This window comes from Terrapene carolina, unplaced genomic scaffold (assembly GCF_002925995.2).
Source record: "Terrapene carolina triunguis isolate 2854851 unplaced genomic scaffold, T_m_triunguis-2.0 Scaffold750, whole genome shotgun sequence".
NCBI lineage: Eukaryota > Metazoa > Chordata > Testudines > Emydidae > Terrapene > Terrapene triunguis.
Genome location: NW_020665101.1, coordinates 435,063 through 452,036, shown reverse-complemented (window position 1 = coordinate 452,036; position 16,974 = coordinate 435,063). Strand labels below are relative to the sequence as shown.

Genomic DNA, 16,974 nt, shown 5'->3' with positions numbered 1-16,974 from the left:
CCATTTAACAATGGAAAGAGGAATAGACGGCACTTAATGCATGAAACCAGTCTGAGTTAATGTTGCAGTAGAAACTGTTCTCCTCTGGGGTTTTCGGACTTCTGAGTGCTCAGCTTTTCAGCCTGCGTGTTACATTCATGCTAGTTTTTGCAGTTAATTCCTCCCTCCCCTTCCTTGTTCACAAGGGATTGTGCTGCTTAATTATTTAATGTTTGCAAAATGCTTGAGGATCCCCCTTATGAAAGGGCATCTATAGGTGTGCACCAGACTACGGCTATTCCTTTGTTTCCTCTCCTCTTCGCCGTCTCCTCTCTCCTTCTTTGTACACCAGCCCTAATTGCTCTGTGCCCTATGGGAGCTATTCAAGCTTCTGTGAAATGAGCCTTGCACAATGGCCATGAATGTTTACCGGGCCGGGGCACCCTAAGCCACCAGGATAATAAAACCAGTATTTTAGTCGCACTTCAGAGGGGTGTGTCCCCGTTCTCCCCCGCCCCCCGCTTCACCACCCAAGGAGAAAGGGGCTAGTTCAATTTTTCCATGGTGCTGAAATATCTCCGACCTGAGATTTCAGTCATTCTGTTCCACCTCTTTGTGCCGTGTAGAGAAGCCAGAAGGGTACAGTGGGGCGAAGGTCCTTTGCCCCCTGGGTACAGCAGCAGGCTATGCAGGGCTGGCAAAGGAGGTGGTGTGGGGAGAGCTGTGTACGAAGAAACGTGCCTTGGTATTTGGGACCAAACAAAAGCTTCGTTAGGTGCAGCTCCTTTATCGCTCCTTAGTCACCTGGCTCCTTTCCTCCCCTCCTGTCCCGCAGCGACAAGACAAGACGTCCTCAAACCTGCACGAGGCAGCCTCTGACTGCGTGTGCTCGGCACTCTACGCCATTGAAAACGTGGAGACCAACCTGCCCCTCGCGCTGCAGCTCTTCCAGGGAGTCCTGACGCTGGAGGCCGCCTATCACATGGCTGTGGCCCGGGAGGATTTAGACAAGTAAGCAAATGAGCCTCGCCGATAATTAACTGTCAACGTGTCTGTTGAGCGCTATTCTTGGCCTCGGCCGTGTTTGTGCAGCGCTCTGGAGTGTCGTATGCAAATGATGGCTTACGGAACAGAGACAGCTGAGTTAATGACGCTTCCCTTTGCCGGCAGTCCGCCAGCCTGGAATTGCCGGGGGCGAGCAGCCCAAGCTTGGGCAGGCAGGAGAGAGCGTTGCATGCGCGCTGGTGCTTTCCCAGCTCTTCTTTGCTCTTATCAAAGGGCAGCAGAAGACGTGCCGCTGTGCGGCTCTCACTGGGTGATGAGAGAGAGTGGAATGGCTGAGCCTTGGGAGCACTAAAGCCTGGCACTTGTCATGCCTTCCGTCTCCGGAGTTCTGTACCGACGTTAAGGAGCCCCTCTAGTTGGTTTTATTATGTTAGCATCTAGCTGCTCCAGCCAAGATCGAGGCCTCGCTCGGCTTGTACAGTGCCTAGCACAATAAGAGGGTTTACAGTGCAGATAGACAAGACAGAATAAAGGGTAAAAGGAGAAACAAAGGCAAGAGAAGGAAAGTGAGTTGGCAGATCTCTTGTGGCAGTGCCCCCCCCTCCCCCGCCCTGCGGCCAGTGTTCCCTGCTACCTCCCTCTGAAGTCAGCACTATCAGAGGGGGAAATGGAGGCGAAGAGGGTAATGGCTTTCCACGGATCACATCCCAAATCACTCCTAGAACTAGCATTAGAACTCCGGAGTGAAACTCCCAGTCCTGTGCTCAGCCCACTAGGCAATGCTGTCTGTTACACAATGCTGTGCTGTTATCGGCCCTCTGGACCTGAGAGATGGCAAACAGGGAGACTTTACATTCTGCAATCAGCCCTCACTGTCTCTGTGGTCTTGGTTTTGATCTTCCTCCTTCAAACAGAATAGCAAAGCTGGTTAGTTTGAGGACAGGTTTTTGCTTTTCAGCTCAGCCCCTCAAATTGTTTTCTAAAGATATTTTAAGGACAGCAATCCTGTCTTCTAACACAAATTGCCTCGCTGTCTGTAACATGCTGCTGTAAAATTCAAGGCTGATAAAGCTGGTTCACATATTTGTGTATCATATGATGTCGCACAGTCCCTCCATTCTGGTACTGTATGTCCTGTTCTTGTGCTGAATGCATTTGAGGCTGATTTTGGTAGACTTCTTGGGGTCTGTTTGCAGCTATAGAGATGGTTGTCATAAACTTTCTCCTGAACCACAGTCTCGTAGTTGTCCTGGGTACGTATTAAAGTTTCACTCTGAGGAACCTTATTTAGACCAGGCAGTGGTCTTCACTTTCATCAGAACATCCTGGAATCCATAAAGGGAGAGGCAATTCTTGATGTAGTCCTAAGTGGAGCACAGGATCTGGTCCAAGAGGTGAATATAGCTGGACCACTTGGTAATAGCAACCATAGTGTAATTAAATTTAACATCTGTGTAGAGGGGAAAATACTAAAACCCACCACAGTACCATTTGACTGCAAAAAGGGCTAACTACACAAAAATGAGTAGGCTAATTAAACGGAAATTAAAAGGAGCAGAATTGCAGAGCAACTAGCTAAAGACACAAACTAACAGCCGTTTTTTTTAAGTACATCAGAAGTGGGAAGCCTGCCAAACGCAGTGGGGCCACTGGATGATCAAGGTGCTAAAGGAGCACTCCTGGAACACAAGGCAGTTGCAGCGAAGCTAAATGAATTCTTTGCATGGGTCTTTTCTGCAGTGGATGTGAGGGAAATTCCCACACCTGAGCCATCCTAGGTGACAGATCTGAGAAACTGCCCTAGATTGAGGTGTTTTTGGAATAAATTGATAAATTAAACAGTAATAAGTCACCAATACCAGATGGTATCACCCAAGAGTTCTGAAGGAACTCAAATAGGAAATTGCAGAACTACTAACTGTGATATGTAACTTATCACTTAAATCAGACTCTGTACCAAATGATTGGAGGATAGCTAATGTAACCCCGATTTTTTTTTATTATTATTATTTTTTTAAAAAGGCTCCAGAGGTGATCCCGGCAATTACAGGCCGGTAAGCCTAACTTCAGTACAGGGGAAATTGGTTGAAACTAGAGTAAAGAATTAAATTATCAGACAACTAAATGAATACAATATGTTGGGGAAGAGTCAACACGGCTTTTGTAAAGGGAAGTCATGCCTCACCAGTCTAGTATTCTTTGAGGGCTTCAACAAGCATGTGGACAAGGGGATCCAATGGATATAGTGTACTTAGACTGTCAGAAAGCCTTTGATGTTTCACATGCCAAAGGCTCTTAAGCAGAGTAAGCAGTCATGGGATAAGAGAAGGTCCTCTCCTAGATCAGTAACTGGTTAAAAGACAGGAAACAAAGGGTAGGAATAAATGGTCAGTTTTCACAATGGAGAGAGGTAAATAGTGGGGTCCCCCAGGGGTCTGTACTGGGATCTGTGCTATTTCACAAATGCATAAACTCTCTGGAAAAGGGAGTGAACAGTGAAGTGGCAAAGTTTGCAAAGGGATCTCACTAAACTGGGTGACTGGGTAACAAAATAGCAGATAAAATTCAATGTTGATAAGTATAAAGTAATTCACATTGGAAAACATAATCCCAGCTATGCATACAAAATGATGGGGTCTAAATTAGGTTACCACTCAAGAAAGGGGTATTGGAATCATTGTGGATAGTTTTCTGAAAACATCCGCTCAATGTGCAGCAGCAGTCAAAAAAAAAAAAAAAGCTAACAATGTTAGGAACCATGAGGAAAGGGATAAATAATAGCACAGAAAATATCACGTTGCCTCTATATAAATCCATGGTGCGTCCGCATCTTGAATACTGTGTGCAGGTCTGGTCGCCCCATCTCAAAAAAGATACATTAGAATTGGAAAAGGTACAGAGAAGGTCAACACAAATAATTAGGGGTCTGGAACAGCTTCTATATGAGGAGAGATTAAAAAGATTGAGATTGTTCAGCTTAAAAAAGAGATGACTAAGGCGGGAATGTGATAGAAGTCTGTACATTCATGGCTGGTGTGGAGAAAGTGAACAGGGAATTGTCATTTGTCCCTTCCCATAACACAAGACCCAGGGGTCACCTGATGAAATTAATAGGCAGTAGATTTAAAACAAACATAAGGAAGTACTTCTTCACACAATGCACAGTCAACCTGTGGAACTCGTTACTGTGGGATGTTGCGAAGTCTGGAAGCATAACTGGATTCAAAAAAGAATTAGTTAAGTTCCTGGAGGATAAGTCCATCAGTGGTTATTAGTCAAGATGGTCAACAATGCAACCCTATAGTCTGGGTATCCCTAAACCTCTGACTGCCTGAAGCTGGAACTGGACAACAGGGGCTGGATCACTTGAGATTGCCTTGTTCTGTTCATTCCCTCTGAACATCTGGCTCTGGCCACTGTTGGAAGACAGGATACTGTGCTCAATGGACCGTTGGTCTTGACCCAGGATGGCCGTTCTTAGTTCAGATTTTGTTAAGCACATGACTCCCACAAATCTCATGCTCTTCAGCACATTGTAACCCCATTTCCCTGAATTTGGGGGGTGAATTAGAAACATCTCTGGATAAAAAGGCAGCTGAAATGGAAGGATTCAGTGTACTCCCGCCTCTGAGATGACTGCTTAGTTCAGTGATTCTCAAACGTTTGTACTGGTGACCCCTTTCACATAGCAAGCCTCTGAGTGCGACCCCTCCTTCTAAATTAAAAACACAGTTTTATATATTTAACACCATTATAAATGCTGGAAGTGAAGCGGGGTTTGGGGTGGAGGCTGACAGTTCGCGACCCCCCATGTAATAACCTCGTGACCCCCCCTGAGGGGTCGCGACCCCCAGTTTGAGACCCCCTGGCTTAGTTCATGTTAGCTTCAGGAGGCTAATGCTGTACATTGCCTAGGGAGGTTGTGGAATCTCCATCTCTGGAGATATTTAAGAGTAGGTTAGATAAATGTCTATCAGGGATGGTCTAGACAGTATTTGGTCCTGCCATGCGGGCAGGGGACTGGACTCGATGACCTCTCGAGGTCCCTTCCAGTCCTAGAATCTATGAATAAGTAGGAGACACTTTCTCCCTGTATGTGCGATATCACTGGGTATTTGCATGCGAAACATGACCTGCTTCACTTCCTTCAACAGGGTTCTCAATTACTGCCGCGTCTTCACTGAACTCTGCGAGACGTTTCTGGATAAAATTGTTTGTACGCCAGGCCACGGGCTGGGGGACCTGCGCACGCTGGAGTTGTTGCTGATCTGTGCAGGCCATCCACAGTATGAGGTAGGACTCAGTGGGTTACTCGCTCTTCTTCCTCAATCAGATCTGCAGAAAGCTTTTCTTTATAGGCTAGCAAGCGTGGGCAGGTTTCAGGTCCCATTCCATAGTGGCCTTGAAAGCCTGGCTCCGAATTTGTGGTGCAAAAGGTATCGTTTAACTCGTCCGTGACTGGGATAGACAGCCCCGAGGCAGCCTCTCCTGATGGAAGAGGTACGGGAAAGTCCCTCGTCAATTGGCTTGAAAGCATTTTAAACCTCTCATATGCTAGGAGCTGTATCTTGCTTCCTGCATCTCCTCTGTGCAACAGTCAGTCAGAGTCAGCCTTAGGGAAAATGGATTCCTGGGTGAACTTGTATTTTGGTGCCTCCCCTGGCCCCTGCTGCCTCCCTGGGCTCCCCACTTCCTTTGCCCCCAGCTCTGCTGCCTGCTCCCAGACCCATTGCCCCAAGCTCCCTTCTGTGGCCTCACACCCCAGGCCCGCCTCACTCCTTGCCTCTTGACCACGGCACCCTGGGCAGTTGCTCACCCATAAGACTAGCCCTTGTAACAGTCATGGGTTGGGTGTTTTTTTTTTTTTTCAGTGTTCCACATCGCTAAATTTTCTCTGAGGCTTACGAGGTAGCGGCAATTTCTTGCATTTCCACCCAAATCAGATGAGCGATCTCATCTCCCCTCACTTCCCCCCGGCACACTTCTGCACACCACCTGACACTCAGAATAGCGAAATATCACACGTAAGATGTGGGCTTTCCCCTTCATTTCCCCAGATCTCCCACTCTTGGGATATCCCCTGGGACAGTTTGATTAGCTAAAATCTTGCTGACCGCTCCCTAGTTGTGTTTGCTGTGCCTCTTCTATTCAGATCTGTGTTCAGGAAATGTGCTCCCATCCAGAGGCACTGATTTACAGATTGGTGCCCGTTACATGTCGCACTAATACATGGTCACCAGCCAGCCCTGGTTTCAGAACTACCTATACGCACGTCACTTTATTTGGCATGTAGAACTTTACTGATGGAGGAGTCAAGCCTTTAAAATTAGTCACTTAATGGAGAAAAGTTGAAACTGGGCTGACTGGGTTTTAAGTAGGCTAGCGTGCTGTTAACCTCTGGAGGTGCGGGTTTTCAAACTCACAGAAGTCCCTTCGGCTGTATCTGCACACAGATTGGGTACCAGGATAACTGTCAGTTGGAGGGTGCCTTTTTTTGGTTGGTAATTATACTGACGCCACCCCTAGTATGGACACAGTTATACCGATATAAAGCATGCGTCTACTCACAACTGTGTCCACACTCGGGGTGCAGCGCTTTCACTAGATGCAGCTTCTGTGTATGGACCAGGCCTTGGGATGCGAGTCACATTCTCTTTCCATGGTTATTGGTGTGAATCATGCCTGAGCGAGGAGGGGATGGAAGTTCCTGTTTGGCAGATGTTTGACCTACATGAAATGAGCTGATGACTTCAGCTGAGCTCCTAGTGAGCTCTGTCCAGTGCTGCAGGACACACTAGCAGTATCTGCAGAGGCCTGAAGCCAGGAGGCTGAATTACTCTTTTCCTCGGAGATGGCTCCCTAGGCCAGAGTACACCCAGCGTGGGGACATCTTCACTGTTATCTGCAGGGTCACTCATCCAAACCCTGTCCCGGCACTAACTGGTTTGATTTTTAAATCAACTGCTTAAACAACAAGCAAAAAACGCAGGTTTGTGAAGCCGAAGGAGCTGCTCATGGCTTTGTTGAGGCTGCAGGTGTCAGCGTGGAGCTTCTCTGCTGCGATCTAGGCAGCCTTCTGACCGACTTGCCACACTAGGAGGATGGGGGCGAAATCCTGTCTGTGGAAATGACGAATGGCTGTTTTTCCTCTCCCAACAGGTGGTAGAAATTTCCTTTAACTTCTGGTACAGACTGGGGGAGCATCTGTACAAAACGGACGATGCAGTCATACACAGCATCTTCAAAGCCTACATCCAGAGGCTTCTGCATGCTCTGGCCAGACACTGTCAGCTTGACCCAGACCACGTAAGGCTGCATTCAGCTCTCTTCTGTTTCCTCCCCTGTTCCAGTAGGCTGCCGTGGGCATGGGGGGGGCTGGTGAAATGCAGTTCACCTTCCCCACGTGCTGATTGTCACTAAGGAGCCAGGCAGGTAACTAACGGCTCTGCGGTTAGGGATGGAGATGAGGGCGTTGGGCGGTAACGAAAACTGCCATATACTTAGAGAGCCTAATCTGACATCCCCTCCCTTCAGCAAACCAGCTTGTGTTCCAGCAGAAAGGTCTGGTGGCTGTGCTGCCCCAGAATGAATCTTGAGGGGGCAAGTGTGTGATGGGGGGGTGGCTGGCAGGTCTCATTTTTGCTTTTGCCATCCTTGTGTCCAGTGTTTGGAATTGCAGGCTGAGGACGTTCACCTGACCGTCCTCCCCTCTGGTCACTGTCCCCCTTCTTGAAGGAGCCTGAGCGGCTTGGAATACTTTGTGCCATCCCCGACTATATTCCCCCACCTCCTGGAGACTTTGCATTGGTCTGAGAGCTTGCCTCCATTTGCGGAGCTCAGGATGGGGAGAGGATCCGGCCTGTTAACGCAGGATGTGTGGAGTGGGCCGGTGATGCAGCGGGGCATCGCTTGACATAATGTTGGTGCTCCTGCTTTCCATCCCTTGAAATCCCCTTTGCCCGAGATGGCGAAGAGGATCAAATGGTTTAGGATGGCTTAATGTAATAGCTTGTCTGGCCCTTCCCTTGCTCTGTGGGTGAATTAGGATCTGGAAGTCCCCTTGGCTGCTGTAACCCCACTTCCTCCAACCCTAAATCTCTGCTAGGAGGGTGTCCCGGAGGAGACAGACGACTTCGGGGAGTTCCGGATGAGGGTCTCGGACCTGGTGAAGGACTTGATCTTCCTGGTTGGATCGGTGGAATGTTTTGCCCAGGTGAGCCCCTAGTGATGCTGCCGCGGCTCTGGATAAGTTGCGTCGGAGGGGATTCCGTTGCCTTCAGCGTGTTTAGCGCAGCTTCACGCGCACAGGATGATGTAATGTCCATATTCTATGAATGGATTGTTACCCTGAGATCCCATGTCTTCTCCTTGTGGCGGGGTTGGCTGCTCACCTCCACCATGCTGGCCAGAGTCAGCTCCTGGGTTTCCACGTCCCCTATCACTCGCTGTTAGTTCAGAGCCCGCTCCAGCTCCCAGTGGAGCACGTACTCTGCCCCCTTGACAAAATGAAGGATCTCTGCATATCCTGTCACGTTCACCACTGTGTGGTCTGGCTGGGCCCCTCAGGCCGTCTCCCAGGCCTCTTTGCTCTCTGCTGGCTGAAGCGCTGCCCCTCCGGGCGTTCAGCAGCGAGGACACTACAGTCACTCCCAGCTGTGTGATAAAAGCTGGTTCCTGGTGGCGGGGTGAGATCGCTGAGCGGGTCTCGTCACAGACCTCAGCACGCTTCAGGCCTCCTCTGACCGCGGCGCTGACAGTGAGAAATAGATCAGCCTTGGTGCAGAACCAGGCTCCAGAGAGCGCTGGGAAAGTGGTTTAGGAGGCTGCAAACAGGTAAGTTCTGCCACTTCCCGAGGAGCGGTGCTACCCTGCTGCTGCCCCGGCTTTCTTAATCCTCCTGTGTGACTGACTCTCTCTCCCCACAGCTTTATGCTACCTTGAAGGACGGGAACCCTCCCTGGGAGGTGACGGAAGCTGTTCTCTTCATCATGGCCTCTATAGCCAAGAGCGTTGACCAGTGAGTATCAGGCCCTGCCGGCATCTGGGAAGATGAGTGTAGGGGCTTTTCCCATTTGTTTTCGGGGCCCTGGCTGCAGCTGACCAGTTTACTCCTGGGGGAATTCTGCACCAAAACAGCCACAATTCTGCATAGTTTATTTGTCAAAATAATGCAATATAGTCCCACCGGTTTCACTTATTTTGGTAATTTATTTAAACGACCATACAGAAAAAAAATCACAACTGTTCAGCATTTCCTGAACACCTGAAAGTTAAGTTACAAACACTTGGTAATCAAGACCCTGCAGTCCAGTTCTAATCCTGGATTTTCATTTCAATTACATGACTTTTCTTTTGCTGTTTGGTGTTCTGTAAAGCAGACTGTCACTTGAAATGGCTCAGACGTTCACACGTTTTGCTAATCGTTGGCCTGCATTTTTTTTTAATGGAGAAGTGAAATAGATCCTGAGCTGTAATTTAATCCCATTGTGCCACTCTGGCATAGGGGGGGAAAAAACGAGAAAACACATGGCTCTTCCTAAGTGAGGATTCCCTTAGCGTCATTTACAGTAAGGCTCCTTTGCACCACTCTGGCAAGGGAAAGGAGCCTGAATTGACTAGGAATAGGAACAATTCACTAACGATGGGAACATTAGCAGCCTGCCTGCTTAGTTGTTACATTTCTGCTCTGCCTCAGGGACAGAGCCTGCTTCACCCAGCCCTACGCCTCCCAGCCCAGGACACAGCACCGGCGAGCGAGAGGGACAAAGTGAGTCTCTCTCACTGGTTCGTACAGGCACGCGCCCAACCCCACCCCCTTAACAGCGCACGCACGCCCAGCCTCCCTCCTCCCCCCCCGCCCCCCCAGGGTGATCTGCTCTGCAGCCTGGGCTGCCCTGGAAGGGCCGTGTGTTCCCCACAGATTTCTTTGCTCCCTCATTTTTCTGTGGGGGAGCCAAGAAATCTGCGGAAGGTCTGAATTCGGTGCCCCCACAGGGGTGCAGAATTCCCCCAGGAGTACCAGTTGCCAAGATTCAGGGATGGCTGAAAATATCCTGAGCAGCTCCGAGTTGCTCTTGTCTGTAGCGCTTGAGACGCTGGCCCCCTAAGCAGCGAGTAGGGTTTACCCGCTAAAAACGCAGGTCCTGCAAGCTACTGCAGAGACCTTTAGTGTGCTACAGGACTCCTCAGTCGATGTGTATTACTGCTGATGTGGACCATAGGTGACGAGCCCCAGATACCTCGGTGATGGACTCCCTCCTTGTGTCCTGTCAGGGCCGTGCATCACCCGGCCTCTGCCTTCGTTCTCCCCATTCTCTGTTCTCTTTCCCAGCCCCACTCCTTAATGCTCCCTCAGCCACTGCCCCCTGTGCCATCCGCCAATGCCCTCTGCTCCTCAAATCCCTCCCAATGTTACTGTCTGGCTTGTGGAAGGCGGGGAGCCCTTCAGGGCAGGGAACAGCTTTGTAAAGTCCTGTTTCAATTGCAGCTCGTTTCCCAAGTCTGTAAAGTGATATTGGGGCATCCCCTGCTGACAGGAGCCGGAAGGCCACTGCTTCCCGGCTGGTAGAGGGGAAGGGAAGGGGCTAGGAATTCCGTGACTGCTCCAGTCGCTGGAGGCTGGCGCACTCTGTTGTCTGGTTGTCCGGGATGTCCTGACACCAGACGACTGAGTCACAGAGGACTAACAAAACGAGGGGGGGAGAGTAAAGTAAGCGTTGGCAACAGTATTGACCCGACAAGGTGTTCGAGTTTTGCCGAAACAAATCTATCAGGTCTCTACAGGGCAGGTGCTGCAGGGAGGTGGTGGTTGATAGTCTGTTGCCTGCAGATTCACTGGCTCAGACTGCCAAGCATCAAAACTCATCCTGCTGCTGCTCTTCTCCTTTCTAACGTCATTCCCCTGTAGCAAGAATGATGGAGGTTTCTGAGAGCTCGACCATCTTGTTGCGTTGTGTTTCTGCACAGTGAAGTCAAGTCTGTTCCCGGGTCACTGGCCCTTGTTCCTCTGAACATGGCATGTCCCACCGTGGCTCCTGCTGGCCGCTGATTACTTGGTTAACAGCTCAAAACACAGGCACGCTGCCGGAGTGAGACGCCTCCACCAATAGGGCTGAATTCCCTTCTGGTACCACCAGGAGGCACACTTCCCCTAGTTCACGGCATAGCTGATGGAACAGGGCAGGATAAAACAGATGATGTCTAGGGCTGATGAGTTGGATTCCTTGTATTTTAGAGATGCTCTTTGTGTCCCAGGGAGTGGGTGGCGATGGAAGGGTCCTGTGTGCCCTCCAAGTAGGAGCCCCACAACGATCTGAGTGCAAGGGCTACTAGGGGTTAATTAGGAATGCCCGTTGAACTCCTTGCTGAGTGTTTTCCTCCCTGTCTTGCCCCATAACCCTGGCTCTTCCCAGATGGCTCTTCTCGTTAACTCTTCTTCAGTTTGCTGCTCTTCCTTGCCGCTAGTATTCTGGAGCTTGGTGGTCCTCTCCCCTGTCTCTGGATCCCCATTGTAAAGCTTGAACTGAATCACAATTTAGTGCGGAGTATTGTTAAAGATACTGTGCCCCTCCTGGGCGGTGTGTCAGAATCTCTATCCAGGCTCCTCAGGGTAGCGCCGCATGGTTCCTCGATCTATCTGGTACATTCAGCCTTCAGATAGCAGAATCGATGGAACGAGCGGTTTCTTGCTTGGGAATAGGACTGACTGCGCCAGATGCTGAGTAACTGCCGTCCTCTGTCCCCAGGGAGAACAACCCGACGCTGGTGGAGGTGCTGGAGGGGGTGGTGCGCCTCCCCGAATCCGTGCACACTGCTGTCCGCTACACCAGCATAGAGCTGGTGGGAGAAATGAGCGAAGTCGTGGACAGAAACCCTCAGTTCCTGGGTGAGTCTAGCTGTTGACACTGGCTCAGTTTCTGCACTTCAGCTGGCTTCCCTCTGGGAAGTGTTACCTCTCCGAGGTCAATGCGGGACAAATAAACCAGCGTGCCTCACAGAGTGAGGCAGAAAATGGAGCTGTCGGAGTCATCTGTATAATCCAGTGTCGTCTTGTGGGTTTCTTCTCTTCTCAGATCCTGTGCTGGGTTATTTGATGAAAGGTCTCTGTGAGAAGTCACTGGCCTCTGCTGCCGCCAAAGCTATTCACAATATCTGCTCAGTATGCCGGGACCACATGGCTCAGCACTTTAATGGCCTGCTAGAGATTGCCCGCTCCCTTGACTCCTTCATGCTGTCTCCAGAGGCTGCTGTGGGACTCCTTAAAGGTATTTACTCACCACTGTCAGGACGTAATGCTTAGCTGCAGAAACACACTCCATGATATTGTGAGGGTCACCTAGAGGGAGTGTATCACAGCCCCCAATGTCACGCTTCAGTTGACATTCTCAGATAACAGTGAACTCTGACCAAATCACTGTTGGGCCTGAAATTTTCCATGCCTATTCTTGGCCCAAAGGTGGGTTTTTTTTTTTTATTTATATATATATATTTTTAAAGAAAGTTTGGATCAGAATTTGTTCAGTTATGCTCAGCTCTGAAGAAGAAGTAGAAAAATACATGTTTTCTGCTTTAAAACCTATTGCCACACTTTATTCAGCGACTCTGAAGGCTGGTTGAACGTTGAAATGTAGCATGAAAATATTCTTAAGTACCAATGGGACCACATTTGAAGCTAGTTTGATAATAGTTCTGAGTTCATGGAAACTGGCTTCTGCTCATGCAGAGTGGAAAACAGTTTTTGTACTTCTGGAGACAGACTGATTTGCACTAGTGCCGTTCTTAATGTTCATTCTTCAATGCATGTCAATAGCCGCCAACTTGCATTAAGGTCTTCAAGCAGCAAGCTGTCTGTCAGAAGTACAGTAAAAGCTTTGTTATCCGGCATGTTGGGGGAACAAGGGGTGCCAGTAAGTAAAAAATTCCAGTTAACTAAGAGGGAGGGAGTTTGGGTGTTGGGAGGGGGCTCAGGGTTGGGGCATGGGCTCTGGGAGCGAGTTTGGGTGCAGGAAGGCAGGGGGTTGGGGGCATGGGAGGGGATGCGGGGTGCCTGATCTGAGTGGCACTCACCTCAGGCGGCTCCCCGGAAGCGGCGACATGTCCCTGCTACTCCTAGGCGGAGGCTTCGTGCGCTCTGAGCGCTGGCTCCAGAGCTACCATTGGCCAGGAACCATGGCCAATGGGAGCTCCGGGGGTGGCGCCTGTGGGTGGAGGCATGGCTAGGCAGCTCTGTGCGCTGCCTCCGCCCACAGGCACCACCCCCACAGCTTCCCTTGGCCGTGGTTCCTGGCCAATGGGAGCTGCAGAGCCGGCGCTCGGGGCAGGGCCGAGCAAGCAAGCCTGCCGGCTCCACACCAACCAGACTATAAACCAGACTTTCAGTAAGATCAGAAATGCCAGTTTATAGAGCTTTCCAGTTGGTAAAGTGTTGGCTAACACAGCTTTTACTGTACTGGCTTATCAATGCGTGTTGTTAGCTGTTTAATTGCTTGTGCATCTGTAACGTGACTTGGGTTAAAGATTTGTAGGACCTTGCGTCTACATTTGTTTTGAAGAGTTTCAGGCAATCTTAGCACTTGCACTGCCTGGAGGGTTTTTGTTTTCTTTAAAAAAAAAAAAACAAAAACATTGCATCGAGGGACTTTGAATACTTATGAATTTTGATACCAGAACATTAAATTGCATGGTTAGGAAAAGGCAAAGTGAAGATTCTCACAGCAGTATTGTACTTGGTCATGTCAAAGAGAGGTAATGCTGTCCATGTTTTTCTGGTTTAATAATCCGTTTCCTATTGCCGCTTGCACTTGCATTGCTTTACGTTGTAAAACACATGCCGGCAAACTTGCAATGTGTCACACTTGGCTAAAACAACTGCTGCCGTTGCATCCTTAACTTGTGCATTTCCTGACTAGTGCCTGACTGCATCCTTCATGTTGCATTAACACATTTTGCATATCATTTTATGTTTGTGCTCTGAGTACATTTTAGGGGAAGATACTGTTGTTACCCCTGGCCCTTACAGCAATAGGCAGTGATGGGGCAATGCAAGTGTTCTTTGATTGTGTACCGACTGTAAGACACCTAAAATGCTGTAGTATGAGCTTTTACTTTTTTTTCCAGAAGTGTGTAATTTTCCAGGATTATTGCTACTAGGCTGAAATATAAAGAGATTTTACTACATAATGACATACAATTTCTGAAAGGGGTTTATCTGCTACACTGATAGGCATGGTATGAATGTTGACAGAAATGTGTTTTGTGCCTATTCCAAGCTCAGTGGTGCATCGCGTTTTTCTTTAGAGGTTACAGGTGTGATTTGAGCGGGATTGCTAGATTTTTCATTCGTCTAGTTGGTTCTTACTCCATCACACCAGCATCTTTCGTCTTCCATCACACACATCTATTTCAGTGTCTGATCGAAATGAAGCAGCAGTACCAAGTTGTGGTATATTCAGAGGAATGTGTTTTATCTGAGGGTAATAATTTCATGTCAAGTCAGGACATGTGGATATTAGACTTTTTTTTCCTGCTGTGTACAGGGAGATTTTCAGTTGACCTGCAGCAGCCGGGTCCGTGTGGGGAAACTTGTTCATTTAGTGTCTGAAACTGACTAAATTTCCACCCGACCTCCCTGAATTCTTTTCCTCTTGCGTTCCAGGGACAGCATTGGTTCTTGCCCGGCTACCCTTGGAAAAGATAGCAGAGTGCCTCAGCGAGTTGTGTGCCGTTCAGGTGATGGCACTGAAAAAGGTACTTTGGGGCATCACAGTTGCAGAACTTTCGCCTTGCTCTGCCGCTGGATTGGTTATGCTGGTCTGCGGTAGGAATTTTCTGTGTGTTGCTCAGTAGAAAACTTCCACTGTGGCTGCAGCGTTCTGCAAGTTCCATAGCACTGAGCCACTTACTGTTCTGAGCATGGGGAAATACCGTGGGAAAGGCGAGAACGTGAAGCAAGATCTGAAAATATCGCGGCACAACTGCCGCTGGCATATGCTGCTGTAGCTCACTGAAGTCAGTGCAGCTACACCGATTTACACCAGCTGAGGACCTGATTCAGAGAGGAGCATAGTAGCTTAAACAGGTGTAAGAACCAGATTTGCAGAATGCTTGAAAATGCTGCAAATACATGAGCCAATTTGCTGGTCGCCTAAGGGCTGTATCCAATTTGCATGAAATGTAGCCAATTGCAGCTTCCATGCAGCTTCAGTATGGAGCAAGTCTCCACATGTCAGATCTCCCAGCATGCAGTGATTCATCTTGATTTGAGCTGCCTCTGCCGTGATCAAGATGGATCGTTGCATGCTGAAATCGATAGTCTCCATGGACTGTACCGCTATAGTGGAGATGATGGTGTCACGGGCCACTTACCGATCCCTGAAGTATAAGTAGCCCATGATGCCTTTTCATGTGGAGTCTTGGCTAAAGGAAGGTAAAAACTGGAAAGGGCTGGGAAGTGAGGGAAAGGGCAGCTAAGTAAGCTTGCATGGGATGGTCCCATATGTCGTTCCTAAAATGACCTGCCATTTTGGAGCCAGGTGGGCTGAAAGCTTCCACAACAGACAGGGAGACAGAGTTAAGTCTGGGGTACAGGTTGATGTGCAGAAGTTAGTAACTTGAGAGGAACGCTCGCCAGCTGATCAGTTTGTCTCTTCCTGGTACGGCTCTCCTCGCAGCTGAGACTCGTCGCCACTCAGATGTCTCCCTTTAGACTCATAGCGTGATACTCCCCACTTCTGTCCTGCTGCCTCTGTCTAGGAACAGAAGAGGCTTCTGCCCTGCGTTGGCCAGAACAAGGGGAGTCTGAGGCATGAACGTTTCTTGTGAGGTGTGAAAGAGGCAGAGTTTACTTGGTGTTCTCGGGGCAATGGCCATTCCGAACGGAGCTCCTTAGGGTCACTGAAATCTCAGCTGCTTTTTGCTTATTTCTCCAGCTGCTGTCTCAGGAGCCGAGCAATGGCCTGTCTTCAGACCCCACTGTGCCCCTAGATCGACTGGCTGTCATATTTAGGTAAGAAAGGCGGGGATTAATGCAGATTGTGCTGGGCGCTCCTGAGTAAACCTGTCCTGCTGGGGGCTGGGTGGGGCCTGCTGATCTCTCTAGATCAACTTAAAAACCCTGAACCAGCCAGAGGTTCTCATTTACAAAGGTCTGTAAAAACAATATATTCTTCTTCAAGTGCGCTCGGCCCAATGTTGTTCCACTGTGGGTGTGCATGTATCCAGGCGCCCAGAGTCAGAGTTCTTGAAAGCAGTGTCCGATGGTCTGCACGTGCGCCCTCGCTGTCCTGTGCCTCCAACCCAGGAGATAAAGGGCGAAACAGACCAACCGCCTCTCCAGTTCCTTCTTGTAGTAGGAAGAGAGCCTGAGACATAAGCCCTTGTATCAGAGGCCTGGTATGAGGCAGGACCTGCTCACTGAATCTGGCAAGAATGGGGCTGATATTGCAGAAATACACATTCCTAAGAAGTGCTACACACAGAGCGATAGCAAGGATGGTACAAAAACATCCCCCAAGGATAACAGGAACACACTGACCCCTCCTAAAAGATAAGGTCACGCTAACAGTACGTAATAAAATTGTTTTAATTAAGCCAACATGTAGAAGGTGATGGGTGATAACTAGCCACGTCAGGGGGCAGTAACTCACTCTGTCAGAGGGGCAGTACTAACTGGTTTGTGTCAGGATATAAAGATGTAGCTCAGAGGCAGTGTCTTTGTCCAGCCGAGGGGGAAATAGAAAGTCCCACCATTCACTGAGCGGCGTCCATTGTCACGGGCAGACATGTCTTAGTCTCCTCAGGGGAAGCTCCCGTTGCAGCAAGGTTCGCTATCTGCCGCTCTTTCCCTCGTCATACCTGTGAGGAGCAGAAACTTCCTCTCAAGAATCACTTAATGGAGAAGGTCCTGAGACTGCAGTCAGGCCCCAGTTGGGGGACACCCCAGACATTTTCATAGATTCTAGGACTGGAAGGGACCTCGAGAGGTCATCGAGT

The 16,974-nt window shown here is 49.3% G+C and overlaps 1 protein-coding gene across 3 annotated transcripts in view; it reads left to right on the top strand.

Moving 5' to 3' along the window:
• Nucleotides 1–16,974, top strand: part of TNPO3 (transportin 3) — an 83,050-nt gene that overhangs the window by 52,944 nt on the left and 13,132 nt on the right. For 2 of the 3 annotated variants that reach the window (XM_026660303.1, XM_024194540.1), the window contains exons 6-15: nucleotides 815–990; nucleotides 5,139–5,277; nucleotides 7,144–7,290; nucleotides 8,090–8,197; nucleotides 8,910–9,001; nucleotides 9,680–9,751; nucleotides 11,730–11,869; nucleotides 12,057–12,248; nucleotides 14,639–14,730; nucleotides 15,912–15,988. In XM_026660303.1, coding sequence (XP_026516088.1) covers nucleotides 815–990; nucleotides 5,139–5,277; nucleotides 7,144–7,290; nucleotides 8,090–8,197; nucleotides 8,910–9,001; nucleotides 9,680–9,751; nucleotides 11,730–11,869; nucleotides 12,057–12,248; nucleotides 14,639–14,730; nucleotides 15,912–15,988 — 1,235 coding nt within the window. The remainder of the gene's footprint in view (nucleotides 1–814; nucleotides 991–5,138; nucleotides 5,278–7,143; nucleotides 7,291–8,089; nucleotides 8,198–8,909; nucleotides 9,002–9,679; nucleotides 9,752–11,729; nucleotides 11,870–12,056; nucleotides 12,249–14,638; nucleotides 14,731–15,911; nucleotides 15,989–16,974) is intronic. The other variant, XM_026660304.1, reaches the window with a different exon arrangement.